Source organism: Mauremys mutica, chromosome 7 (assembly GCF_020497125.1).
Source record: "Mauremys mutica isolate MM-2020 ecotype Southern chromosome 7, ASM2049712v1, whole genome shotgun sequence".
Taxonomy (NCBI): Eukaryota; Metazoa; Chordata; order Testudines; family Geoemydidae; genus Mauremys; species Mauremys mutica.
Genome location: NC_059078.1, coordinates 99,715,288 through 99,729,605, shown reverse-complemented (window position 1 = coordinate 99,729,605; position 14,318 = coordinate 99,715,288). Strand labels below are relative to the sequence as shown.

Genomic DNA, 14,318 nt, shown 5'->3' with positions numbered 1-14,318 from the left:
GCCCAGGGAGAAAGCAGCAATGAACTGAAATCAAGCAGTGTGTAGCAACTGTTTATAGGGTCCCTGGGTTGGAACCCAGCATAGAGGTGGGCCTGGGTTCCCCTACCAGTCACAGTGGCATAAACCTCAAGAGTGAGGGGGGACAGGGCTTATTTGAGAGTCCAAGCAAAGGACTGAATTTAAAGGGCCTAGAGCTGGGGCTGAAGACCCTAGTGAGGGCAAGAGAACTGATAATTTATTGGACTCTATTACCCTGGAATGGATTCATTTGGACTTTGTGACTTGGCTGGAGGGCCAAGCCACTAAAGACCCACCAGTGTCAGCTGGCAGCCTGCAGGGCACACCAGGAGTATGAAAAAACCCTGCAATACTACACCTAGCCACCAAAAGGCACTTAGAGGTGAGTGTCCACATTGCAATGACTAAAGGAGTCTTCTTCCTCATTTACAAACTAATGAAGTCTAAGGATATTTCTTTTCAATCCAAATAACAAGCTTTCACCTGAACACTTAAATAGATGCATTTTCCACAGAAGTTCAAGTTGATCTGGCATTAGCTATCATGATAAATGTAGCTATATATAATACAATAGCACTGCTATTTTAAGTAGGTAGTTACTGCTTTCTGCTTAGGGTAGACAGATCTTGGAAAAGCTGTTTCACTACCTTTATTTAAGACGACAATCAGATGTAGCATTTTAGTCAGGGGTTGTTGACAGTCAACGAGCAAAGATTATCAAAGCACTTTCTTTCAGTCTAGTTTGCATTATTCAGTGTTTTCCTGCCTTTGCAGAGCTCATTAAGCCTTTTTTAATAAACAATTAAACTAGTGTTGAATATGCATTATTCGCTGTACAAAATATTGCCTGCAAATACTGCAATTAATTATAGATCTGTCTTCTTACATTAAGCAAGTTTTGACTGTTTTTATAAAATTGTTCTACTTTTTAAATAAGCAACTTATTTCCAAGAATAGTAGCTACCTGTTCAATGCCATAGGAGTGCATTGGATAATATTCTGCAGAGTTGGGGTGGAGGGAAGGCACATGAAACAGTTCTGAATTAAGATATTTTAATTTTCTTAAATTGAATCAAAAGAAGCTTGCCGCCTAGTAGGATATCACTGATGAAATCTGTGTGCAGTGATATAATCAGGAAAATGTTACTGGCCACTGACCAATTCTAACCCTTCAGGGCTTCTTAACTTAAAAGGCTGATGTATCCTACCCTGCTTATTGATGAAAAACAATACAGCTTGATAGTTTAAATGAAAATAGCTTAGTGGAAAACCAAATTTCTAGAGATCTCTAACAGATTTAAGAGTTTCATCATCTCCAGAGTATTCTCCAGAGGATGAGGCTTTAATTAAATGTGAAAGAAATCTGGGCAAAATTTCAGCTCTTCACTTTCTGAAATGCTTTCATTGCAAAATTTCCTTTCCTTGCCCAGTCCTCTGTCTAGCACATGCTGGTGACATGGCTAAAATTCAGATGCTGAAAGAATGTTGCTGCAAGTGGATTTCACCGTTTGACTTTCAGGACCAACTGTGCTCTGACACAAAAGCATACAAATTTCACTGTGCTCAGTGAAAAGGTATGGGGTGGGGGTGTATTGGAGAGAAGCTCTGAAGTTTAGTTAAAACTAATAAAAATACAAGTTGGTCCTCTTTTGCATTATATGTAAAATATGTGTGAAGCTCTTGCATGTTGCTCTGTAAGCAACAAAGTAGTTTAGTTACATTGGTGCTTAGAACATTTTGAATCTGTATGGTCTATGAACCTTTGCCAGGATGGAACTGGATTCTTCTCAAAATTCTAATGTAGAAATAACATATCAAAACCTATTTCACTGTGTCAAGACACAGACTGGCCTGAGACCACTGTGTCATTCTTGGTGGCTTTTCCACCTGAAGAAAAGACTTAGCAGTCAGGATGGAACTCACTTCATTTGGCCGAACATTACATTCATTTTTATCTCCTGTCCTATAGTATTCAGTTCTTAAATCCCCAGCTGTGTAGCTACCACTCCAAATAGTCAGACTGAATGTTACCCACAAGCACAACTGCATAGAATTTGTGGCCACTTAGTAGCTTTGTAATTCCATTAAATATTTTCTCAAGTCTTTTAGAAACAGCTCCTTCTGTCAGCTTTCTTGGGTTTTAAATATCACTTTGCTCTAGATTTCTAAATTCTAGCATTATTTGTTGCCTGAATTTTCAGTGTTCAGATTACAACCAGTGTATTAGAATGGCCTACCCACCTCCTGGTTCTCTTGGCAATCACCGGTCATTAGAGTTTATCTATTTGCTTCTATCATATGCTCTTTATGCTGGCCTAAAATCAGAGACTCACTTTTCTTCAAGGGCAGTTCCCCAGCAGTCTCTTCTTCTTTTAGTAATACACAATAATAGTTTCTCTTAGAGTGTGCTGTTTTTAACACAATCCATCCTTCAGTTAAAACCAAAAAAATTGAAATCCCATGAGAAGGCACAGGGTCTTCTACTTTCCTCTTCCTAGATGAACAGGTGCTGTGTAAAGTCTCCACAATAGCCCTCACCTCTCTCTTCCTCTAAGTCCACCAGACTAGATTAAAATAAAACCAAGGTTCAGGAACTAAACAGAATAGAAATTCACAACACCATCCACAGTGATGCTATTGGTACACATACATGGTCTTACATCAAAGGAAACTTTGTTTCTCATGAACCACAGTAATAGATCACCTTAATGAGCTTGATGCATGGAACTCTAGATATAGGCACTGAAAAGATATGGACCTTCAAGTCAGGGATATGGTGTATGATTAAGAGGTTATTATCTTAGTTGAATGACCAACATCTTTTGAAAGATTGCACTAAATGGCAGCAGGACAATCATTTGACTACTCTTATAAGTCAACTATTATGAAGAGTCATTATTATTCAAGGGCAATAAATAAATATCACTTTAGCCACAACTCCTATGACTTGATAGCTTGTGGAGAGGATGGACCTATTAAGTATCTCCATGCTCCAGGTGTCCTTAAACCTTCAGCTGCCAGCAGCTAGGACTGGACAGCAGGGGATGGATCATTTGATAAATGGCCCTGTTCTTTCCCTCTGAAGCATCTGGCCCCAGCCACTCTCTGAAGACGGGATATTGAGCAAGATGGACCATCTGAGCTAGATGGACCATTGGTCTGGATCCAGTATGGCCACTCTTATATTTTTATCCATTCAAAATAGACACAAGTTAATTTAAATAGGATTCATAATGAATAATCAGCTTAAGTACAGTAGGCATATTGGAATTGGAAAAGGTTCAGAAAAGGGCAACAAAACTTAGGGGTATAGAACGGCTTCCATATGAGGAGAGATTAATAAGACTGGGACTTTTCAGCTTGGAAAAGAGGCGACTAAGGGGGGATATGATAGAGGTCTATAAAATCACGAGTGGTATAGAGTGTAAATAAGGAAGTGTTATTTACTCCTTCTCATTATACAAGAACAAAGAGCCACCAAATGAAATTAATAGGTAGCAGGTTTTAAACAAACACAAGAAAGTATTTTTTCACACAACACAACTGTCTAGCTCTGAAACTCCTTGGGTGTTGTGAAGGCCAATACTATAACAGGGTTCAAAAGGGAGCAAGATAGATTAATGGAAATAGGTCCATCAATGGCTATTAGCCAGGATGGGCAGGAATGGTGTCCCTAGCCTCTGTTTGCCAGAAGCTGGGATTGGGTGACAGGGGATGGATCACTTGATGATAACCTGTCTGTTTATTCCCTTTGGGGCACCTGCCATTGGCCACTGTCAGAGGACAGGATACTGGGTTTGATGGACATTTGGTCTGACCCAGTATAGCCATTCTTATGTTCTTATGGGCCTGATTCTCCTCTCACTGTCACCAGTGTAAATCGTGCCTTATATCATGAGTCAATTAGGGGACTCAGGAAAAATATATATTATATATAAATCCTAACAAGTAATTTTGAATTTACTAAATAGTCATATTTTATCAAGCCCCATAATTCTGAATGGCCAAGAATAATTCATTGATATTCACAGTAAACAAACCAGGATTATTGTTATTTTATTTAGTTGTATCACGGTAGTACTCAAAAGCCTCAGCCATGAGCAGGGCCCCATTGTATCAGGCCTTGTACAAACACCTAGGAAGAGCTCCAAAGACCTTACAACCTAATTTTAAGACAATAAGTGAAGGGGGCCGGGGAAGATGATGAGGGAGCAGTAATAAGATTCTAAGCGCAACCAGATGGATCTGAATCATTTATGTATAATAAAAATGTAAATATCAGCTAACACCAACTGCCCTCAAAGAATTCAAAAGTAGATGCTTGGTTTCCTGTAGATATAACAGTAGAAGTGGATCTTGAGGAAAATTTGAAGGACACAACAACAGTATTCCATATAGTATGGAAGAACGTGTGAAGGCAGTTGTGGAAGAAGAGGACAAACAGGCACTCAAGGTTGGCACTGCTGACAGAGAATGACAATGCTGTAAGAGCATCAGCACTGTTGTATTGATTCTGGTTATTGACTGTGCAGCTGAAAGCATATAGTATAATGTTAAAACACAAAACGCTAAAAAGAAATCACTTACACTAAGGAAATCACATGTACTAAGTATATTGCCAAAGGAAGTAGCATAATTTCAAAAATAGGGTGTGAATGGTGATTGCTGCAGGGTCTAAAAGTATTTTATATCCTAGCTGTGTTCAAGATAGGATCCTCCCCCAAATTATTTTCAAAAATGAACAGGAGATATTTCCTCTTCTGAGCAAGCCACCTACTCCTTTTGGCTAAGTACACATAGAGCATAACTTATCTTGCTATTTTGACACATCATCTAGAAATTTTCTTCTAAAAATGTTATGTCTTGAGGAGCCAGAGGATGTTGTGGGGCATATGTCTAGTTTAATGTATTTCCACCTACAAGAACCCAAAGTTGATTGTAAAATTAAAGCTGGGGCCTTGTTAGTCTGATTTAAAATAATAAAAATAAATTTATTAAGTTACTAGAGTCACTGAGACAGCTGACTTTTGTAACATATTCCTTTAGGTTCAATAATCACATGCAAAAGGAACAGAAAAGAAAATTAAACAACCATTGTTTTTTCCACTAACAAAATGGAAAGACAGACAATAAGGTGTCTTTGGATGGGTGAGGTTCTGTGGCATGCAATGTGCAGAAGGTCAGACTAGATGATCCCTTCTGGCCTTAAAGTCTGAGTCTTATCCATGCTAAACATTCACATTTTTATTACCATGAGTAACAGCCAGAGCGGAGTAACGTTCAATAACATTGGTAATAAGCCTCAGAAGCACAGAACTATTTGCCTCTGACTTAATTAGCTTCTTCTGTAAGAATTAAATTGTATTATTCTCTAAGAAAAATGTCTGTCTTGAGTTTTATTGCAAGCCAGTATTAATATTCAAATCAACTCTCCCTTTCAGGCAAAGCCAAATGACAGTGTTTATTTTATCACATAAAAACAAGATGCAGCTTCCCATGTGCACTTTTTGAGGGGAGAGAAAGGTAACTCGCTATTCATACATTAATTTTAGAACACTACTTTGCTATTATATTCTATCATAATATTAACGTTTAAGACAGACGCAAAGAAAATGTATTAAACAACAGCCTCTGGTCCAACATATCATCCTATGATCCTGCAACCTTGCTCGTCTGAATTATCCATATTCACACAATTAGACAACAGGACTGCTGATGGAGTCAGGGTTACAGGATCAGGCCTTTAGTTGTTTGAATAAGTAAAGGAAATCATGGTGCTCTCTACTAATCTATGGTATATATACAGCTTTTATAACTCCATCTCAGCTCTTACGATTGTCTGTGTTAATCACTTCATTTCACGGATTCAACAGTCATAGTTTTTTAAAATACATTCCCCCTTCTTTTTCTTCCCTGTTTTCTGCAAATTAAGAAACTTTCATGTATTCTGTCTGTTACATACTATGGGATAGTTTGTGTCTTTAGGCACAGATTTCAACAACGGATGGTAATTAAACTGGCCAGGGGTAGTCCTACAAGGCATTTTGCCTCGCACACTGCTTGTACCCGGCTCCTGAGGAAGTAGTACTGTGCTACTAGCATAAGACAACAGCAAAACACAATACCCATCACTTGGCTCATGTATGCAAAACCAAGACTCTCACCATATCCCACTCCTCACCTTTCTTTCTCCTCCCCTACACCTGCTTGATGGTAGGGTAATAGGACAAAATAAGTGCTTTACCTATACATCTGGCCCCAAAATCTGGGTAGCCTGTGCAGAGGTCTAAGGGGAACTCTTAAATCCCCTTACTCCCTCAGGGAGGGGAGGAGGCATGCTGGGGTGGGACCGGAGGGATCTTATATTAGTGGCAATAATTAAAGCTGCTTCCCTGCAGCTGTAACTTGTGCTGAGGATGGGCAGCTGAGAATCATGGTACCGCAGCCTCCCCTTTCTATGGTGTATCAAAGAATCAAGCCTAATATGTATAAGAGTGGTAAAATCTGGCCTAAATGGGTTGATTGGGCTGGTTGAGAGTTGCTGGTATGAAAGACCATGCAAGGTGGTGAGATTAAAAAGTCATTGGCTCATACAATAACAAGGAAATATGAGATAATCGAGCATATCTATTACACGTGGCCTACACTAGTCCACAGCGTTGTCATCACATGATCAATTCAAATTTCGTTGCCATCTTAATGAGATGTAGGTTGCCAAGTGCATATGGGTTGAGATTCAGTATACAAACTGATGACTAAAGTTTTATTACCTGAAAGTAGTCACCAAGGACCATATCTCCCAAGAAAGCATAACCTAAGCTTTGTCACTCTCACATCACTGCCATGTTAACAAAATGCCTGTTTTCTTGCTCTGATAGGTAGTATAGGAGATGTCACATTTAATTGCCTCTACTCAGCAACTGCTCTTCCAAAAGAGGAACTTAAAATGGGATGCCAGGGCCTCAAGGGTCAGTGGTAAAGGAAGAATTCCAGAGCTCATTCAAGAATGCAGAAGCAAATAATTCTTTCGTCCTATGCCATCTAGTAGTAGGGAAAGCCAAAAATCATTAGCACCAAGAAAAGCAATCACTGGTTGCCTAAAATATGAGAGCAAAGGGAACATGTTTGTCTCTCAGAATACAACTGTTATAAAGAGATTCTAACACCAACACATAATTCAAGAGAGTTTGGACCTATATGTAAGCGAGCCAGAGACAGTTTGTCATTTAATGATTGGCTGCCCACAGCTTGCACAACTGAATTATACAGATGCTTCATTGTAGTTAAGTACTTGCACTGAAAAATCTGTTGGAATACTTTTATTCAAGTACATTAATTATGATTTTAGTACAAGACTGACATCACAACACAACTCAACACTGAAGATCAAACTCCTGTAACATTAGGCAAAGTGACATCTATTGCTCCAGATAAGGGAATCTACTCCTGCATTCCTTGCAATGCAAGGCCCCAGCTGATGTCATTGCAACTTTTGGGTGTGAAAGGAAAGCAGCCCTAACAAGCAGGTCTATTTTGTAGCTCTGAGATGGAAATGTTTGATAGGCTCAAAAGCTCTGTCAAATAGTTAGATGACACCATCAAGAAGGAAATACACAACAAACTCACAACAAACCATTTTATCTGAAAGTGAAGCCGATGAAAAAGTAAATAGTTTAATGGGGACAAGGGTGACTAATTGCCACACAATCTCTCAAATAGTTGATCTATACAGTGACTAAGAGCAGGTCTACACTATGGGGCTAAGTCGACCTAAGTTACTCAACTCCAGCTACGTGAATAATGTAGATGGGAACCACCATTGTTCCCAATACCCTTGAGGGAGATTACAGGTCCTGACAACATAGGGGCCCAGGAACTTTCCTTAGCATGGCTTGGCCTCACTTCTTTTAGGGACAGTGGAAGACAGTGACCATTTTGAAAGAGAGTGTCTGCTTATGGGTAGCATGTAGCCTCAATTTCACTGTGGGTCAAAATAGGACATGTTAGCCTTTTTGAAAGATGACAGGTTTTTTAAAATTCTCCAGGGCAAAATGTTGTTCATCAATTTCTGCTCAAGTAGTATATTTCAATTATGAACAACAACAACAAAGACCATTAATCCAAATGCCACATAGTAATGATGCCATGAGAGGGGAAAAAAAGAAAAAAAAATCTAATGTATTCTTAAAATCAGTTTAATCTCATCTAGGACCACAAACACTATTATGCACAAATCATAGTCACATGATTATTACATAGCATCACTACAGGAAGGATATAAAGTTGTTAGGGTGTCTTAACTGCATTTCCAGACATGAAAATATTTAGATTTCTTTTAAATTCAACATTAATTCCGACTTTTGAAGGTTTGTAATACTTGGTTTTGGATTAAGTACAACATCGCTACAGTGTTTTTACTTTTAAATTATGAGTATATATTCTCAACTTTAGTTCCATTTTACATATTTTTTATCTGGATCTTATAAATAAAATTTTATATATATATACACACACACAAACACACACAGAGTGTACGTGTCAAGTATTACTATTAATAAACAGAACTGTAGTTAGAGATGTGTTTTATAGTTACACATATGTAAATACATGAAGTACACAGGAAGGGTGTACAGATCTATAATATTAGGAAGGTAAGTACAGCATATGACAATTTTTTAGATGCCTATTTAACTAGAAAGTAATTAATTTTTTCTTTTTATCCTAAAATGCTTAAATAAATTAAGATATGTTTGAATGATTATTCATATCTAAAATTATTATTAAAATAAGAGCTTCACAACCAGAGTTCATGGAATTGCATAATGGAAAAAATTCAAAATTGTACTATATCTTTGCATTCTGATTGGCCAAGACCAATCCATTTTAGATAAAATGTTCTAACAACTCATTGTATAGCTGGGCCCTCATTCTATCAGGTGATATTGTAATGAAAGGTCAAAAGATATTTTTAAACATATTATAAGAACAGTATATTGAAAGTAATATATTTAAAATTAGCAATTGAAAGCTATTAATACAGCATTTAAATATCCACCAAGCTAACTTTTCAATAGCAACACTTAAAAGACATAATTACACTTAAGTAGGGCTGTCGATTAACCACAGTTAACTCACGCGATTAACTCAAAAAAAAATCATGATAAAAAAATTAATCATGATTAATCACACTGTTAAACAATAGAATACTAATTGAAATTTAATAAATATTTTGGATGTTTTTCTACATTTTCAAATATACTGATTTCAATTACAACACAGAATACAAAGTGTACAGTGCTCACTTTATATTATTTTTATTACAAATATTTGCAATGTAAAAATGATAAAAGAAATAGTATTTTTTAATTCACCTCATATAAGTACCATAGTGCAATCTCTTTATCATGAAATGTGAACTTACAAATGTAGATTTTTTTTTTTGTTACATAACTGCACTCAAAAACAAAACAATGTAAAACTTTAGAGCCTACATGTCCACTCAGTCCTACTTCTTGTGCAGCCAATCGCTAAGAGAAACAAGTTTGTTTACATTTACAGGAGATAATGCTGCCCACTTCTTATTTACAATGTCACCTGAAAGTGAGAACAGGCGTTCGTATGGCACTTTTGTAGCTGACATTGCAAGGTATTTATGTGTGACCCTTCATGCTCTGGGCACCATTCCAGAGGACATGCTTCCATGCTGATGACACTTGTTAAAAAAAAAAATTGTTTATTAAATTTGTGACTGAACTCCTTGGGGGAGAATTGTATGTCTCCTGCTCTGTGTTTTACGCACATTCTGCTATATATTTCATGTTATAGCAGTCTCGGACAATGACCCAGCATGTTATTCGTTTTAAGAACACTTTCACTGCAGATTTGACAAAACACAAAGAAGGTACCAATGTGAAATTTTTAAAGATAGCTACAGCACTCGACACAACATTTAAGAATCTGAAGTGCCTTCCAAAATCTGAGAAGGATGAGATTTGGAACATGCTTTCAGAAGTCTTAAATGAGCAACATTCCAATGTGGAAACTACAGAACCCAAACCACAACAAAAAAAAATCAACCTTCTGCTGGTGGCATCTGACTCAGATAATGAAAATGAACGTGTGTTGGTTTGCACTTCTTTGGATCATTATCGAGCAGAACCCATCATCAGCATGGACGCATGTCCTCTGGAATGGTGGTTGAATCATGAAGGGACATATGAATCTTTAGCATATCTGGAATGTAAATATCTTGCAATGCCAGCTACAACAGTCCCAGGCGAACACCTGTTCTCACTTTCAGGTGACATTGTGAACAAGAAGTGGGCAGCATTATCTCCTGCAAATGTAAACAAACTTGTTTGTCTGAGCGATTGGCTGAACAAGAAGTAGGACTGAATGGACTTGTAGGCTCTAAAGTTTTACATTGTTTTGTTTTTGAATGCAGTTATTTTTTGCACATAACTACATTTGTAAGTTCAACTTTCATGATAAAGAGATTGCACTACAGTACTTGTATTAACTGAATTGAAAAATACTATTTCTTTTATTTTTATAGTGCAAATATTTATAATAAAAATAAATATAAAGTGAGCACTGTATACTTTATATTCTGTGTTGTAAGTGAAATCAATATATTTTAACATGTAGAAAAACATCCACAAATATTTATAATGAGGAGTCCGGTGGCATCTTAAAGACTAACAGATTTATTTGGGCATAAGCTTTCATGGGTTAACCCCCCCCCCACTTCTTCAGATGCAGTGGGGGCTTTTAGCCACAAAAGCTTGTGCCCAAATAAATCTGTTAGGCTTTAAGGTACCACCAGATGCCTCGTTGTTTTTGTGGATACAGACTACCATGGCTACCCTTCTGATACTTGACAAATATTTATATAAATGGAATTCTATTTTTGTTTAACAGCTCGATTAATCACAATTAATTTTTTAATCATTTGACAGCCCTACACTTAAGATCAATTTAACTTTAGATTCGTCAGGTTCATAAATTCCACTCCTCATGGTGCACATTTCATTGTGAATTTGTCAACTGTAATGTGGATGACATTGACACAAGAACTATATTAGTTTACTTTCCTCAGCTGTAGGTTTCATGGAAAATCTATTACCGTGAACTTTTTGTTGCAGTTATTTAAGGTGGTCCTCCTCTGACATGCATACTGGGAGACTGTGCCTGCAACAAATGTTGAAGTTTCTGATTCAGGTGTATCCGAAGTAGCAGGATAAGCTTGTTGCACCTGAACAGAGAGGAGGAAAAAATTATAGAGTCTGTCAAATAGTCTGGAACACCAAAAATATGCTCCCAAAACAACAGAATAGTGAAATCATCCATTAATTTCATTTGCAATACCTTAACTTAACATTTTCCTGGGAAAACAAATAACTTTCCTACAATCCATTGAGAAAACTGATTTCTGCGGCAATTACCATGCGTGCTCTATTTCTCCAGAAACACCATGCATGTAGATTTTTATTGGCCGTAGCAATTACTTGAAAACTCAATGGATCATTCGAATCAACCAGCGCTGGATTACAAGGACATTGCAGAGAAGATAAATAATGACAAGCCATTAAGCAACTGCTTAAATCAAACATTTGCTTATATTCTAGTTGCTGCCATAAATATATTTTTATTATTACTTTACACTTACCTATGATTTATGTCCAAGGATCTCAAAATACTTTACATAAAAGTCAGTACTTGAACTGGAAAAATGTGATAGTCCTCCCCCTCCATCCCATGAAACTTTTCCCCACTTTTTCATCCCCAACAGAAGTGCGAGGTATAAAATACCTGCATAGATCTCTCTACCCCCATTGAAATATTAACAAGAATAAGTAAATATTATTACCCCTAGTTTCCAAAAGGGAAAATGAGGCAGAGAGAAGTTAAGCAACTTTCACAAGGTTATGCAGCAGGTCAGTAGTGGAGTTGGAAGAGACTATTCCCATGCAGTGTAAACATGAAGGCTTTGGTCTTTGCTTAAAATTTAGATTGACATAGCTATGTTGCTGAAGGGTATGAAAAATTCACACTCCTGACCACTGTAGTTGCACCAACCTAACCCCCAAAGTAGATGCAGCAAGGCTGATGAAAGAATTCTTTGACCTACCTACCGCCACTCAGGACAGTAGATTATCTACAGGGATAGAGAAACCCCATTCCATCAATGTAGGAAGCATCTATACTGTGGTGCTAACACCAGTAGGTATGACCTAAATAGCACTGCTTTCTTTGTTAGTGAAGCAAGATTCCCAAACTAGAATAGTTAAGGTTGAAAGAACATAAATTGTCATTACACATACTCCAGTTGAACTGGTTTAATACTGGTGAAGTCAGAGAGGAAGACAAAAAATCAGGCTTATAAGGGGAAGTTTGCTTCCACCTCAACAATGGAAAGATGACCACTTTCTCTATAATATGTAAGCAAAGGGACAATTTCAACCACACTAAATAAGCTATTATGTATATATTATTTCATGTAAAAGCTGCCATTGGATATGAGCCAGTGGAGAATAGAAGAATTCATCCGGTTATGTAATGGTACTCTCAGAAACTCAAGGTAATTTTTATGCTGCTGAAGAAAGAGAATTTACTGACAATTTTGAAAGGAAGGAACTTATTGCCTGTCTGTCTAAGGCTGTTATAGTGAATAGCCAAAAAGTGTTTCAGTGAGGGTCAGCAGCATTACTCTGCCACTCTTGTATACTTTCATGAATGACACTTTTAAACTGACTTTAAATCATAAGCACTATGATTGATTATAGCTAATGTACAATGCCACTGGGAAGATGGTGAACAAAAAGAATGTTACTGAATGGAATATATAGTAAGGCATTATTTTCATTAGGCTGCAAAGGCAGCTATCCAAGAACTGGAGTCCTGAGAAGAATAATCCATGGTGGAATTGAATCCCGATATCAGGCAGGTAGGCTGAGAACATATCAAGAGCAATAAAAAAGCAGAAACTCTTCCTATGTGTCCAAGAGAATGGTAAGATGGCACATTCACATCCTGCCTTTGGAAAATTATATGAGCTTTTTCCCACCATTAGTATCCACAAAGGTTATGTTTTTAATTAACAAGACCTAGTTATATAATTAACAGAACAAACTTGGGACAGAAATCAGTAGAAAAAAGTATGCAAACTATAATTACTGTAGTCTGATTTGTAGGGCCCGTTAAGGTGCCTGCATGAACACTAAAGAAATTGTCTTTCTATCATCAACAAAACATAAGAGCAAGGTTTATTTTGCTTTTTAGTGTGGCGAACAGATGGGAGATTATTGTTTGTATAGATTATGGGACAAATCCAAATATCTCTGTCCAGCAAGAATTACACTGCAGCCAGGGGCGGCTCTAGACATTTCGCCGCCCCAAGCACGGCGGCATGCCGCGGGGGGCGCTCTGCTGGTCGCCGGTCCCACGGCTCCGGTGGACCTCCCGCAGGCGTGCCTGCGGAGGGTCTGCTGGTCCCGCGGCTCCACCGAAGCCGTGGGACCAGCGGACCCTCGGCAGGCACGCCTGCGGGAGGTCCACCAGAGCCACGGGACCAGCGGACCCTCTGCAGGCATGCCGCTGAAGGCTGCCTGCCTGCCGCCCTCCTGGCGACTGGCAGAGCGGCCCCCCCGCAGCATGCCACCCCAACCATGCGCTTGGCGTGCTGGGGCCTGGAGCCATCCCTGACTGCAGCTCCCCAACCCCAACCACACATTTTGCCCTGCCACTGCCAGCCAATTTACTGCACTGTATAGAAACAGCTACTAATAGGATTGAAAAGTATCTATTAATCTCTCTCTTCCATAGCTCTAGATTGCTCTTGCCTATAAAATTCAGATTATGGTCAATTAAATAAGGGCCAAAGCAATTTGAAAATGCCCTGGTATGTAGGTATCCTAGTTGCTTTGACAAGTAGCTCATAATATCTACACAACTGCTACAGAACATCTACACATATTTTCCATTAGGGTGCATGTGAGAAAAAGAGTTTTAAACCTTTCGAAAGCTCTGTTTCTCTGTATAAATTTCCCTGCTATAGTGCTTGTTACTTCCACGTATGGGAAGAATGCCAGCCTCTTAGTCATGTCTCCATTTCCTTTCCTCTTTTATAGAAGTGTAGGTACTGAACTCCTGATTCTTTAATGCTAGAAATATAAAATATCTAATTGGATAAGACCAAATCTCTGGGTTTTAGCCAAAACAGGTGCAAATGAATGCTGCTCTCATTTTCCATCTCTTTTTTCTGAATGTGAGATAAATTCAGCCAAACGGAGCCCATATAG

At 38.1% G+C, this 14,318-nt stretch overlaps 1 protein-coding gene across 1 annotated transcript in view; it reads right to left on the bottom strand.

Moving 5' to 3' along the window:
- Positions 1-14,318, bottom strand: part of DNTT (DNA nucleotidylexotransferase) — a 221,801-nt gene that overhangs the window by 102,978 nt on the left and 104,505 nt on the right. The window contains exon 4 of the mRNA XM_045023028.1: positions 11,144-11,272. Coding sequence (XP_044878963.1) covers positions 11,144-11,272 — 129 coding nt within the window. The remainder of the gene's footprint in view (positions 1-11,143; positions 11,273-14,318) is intronic.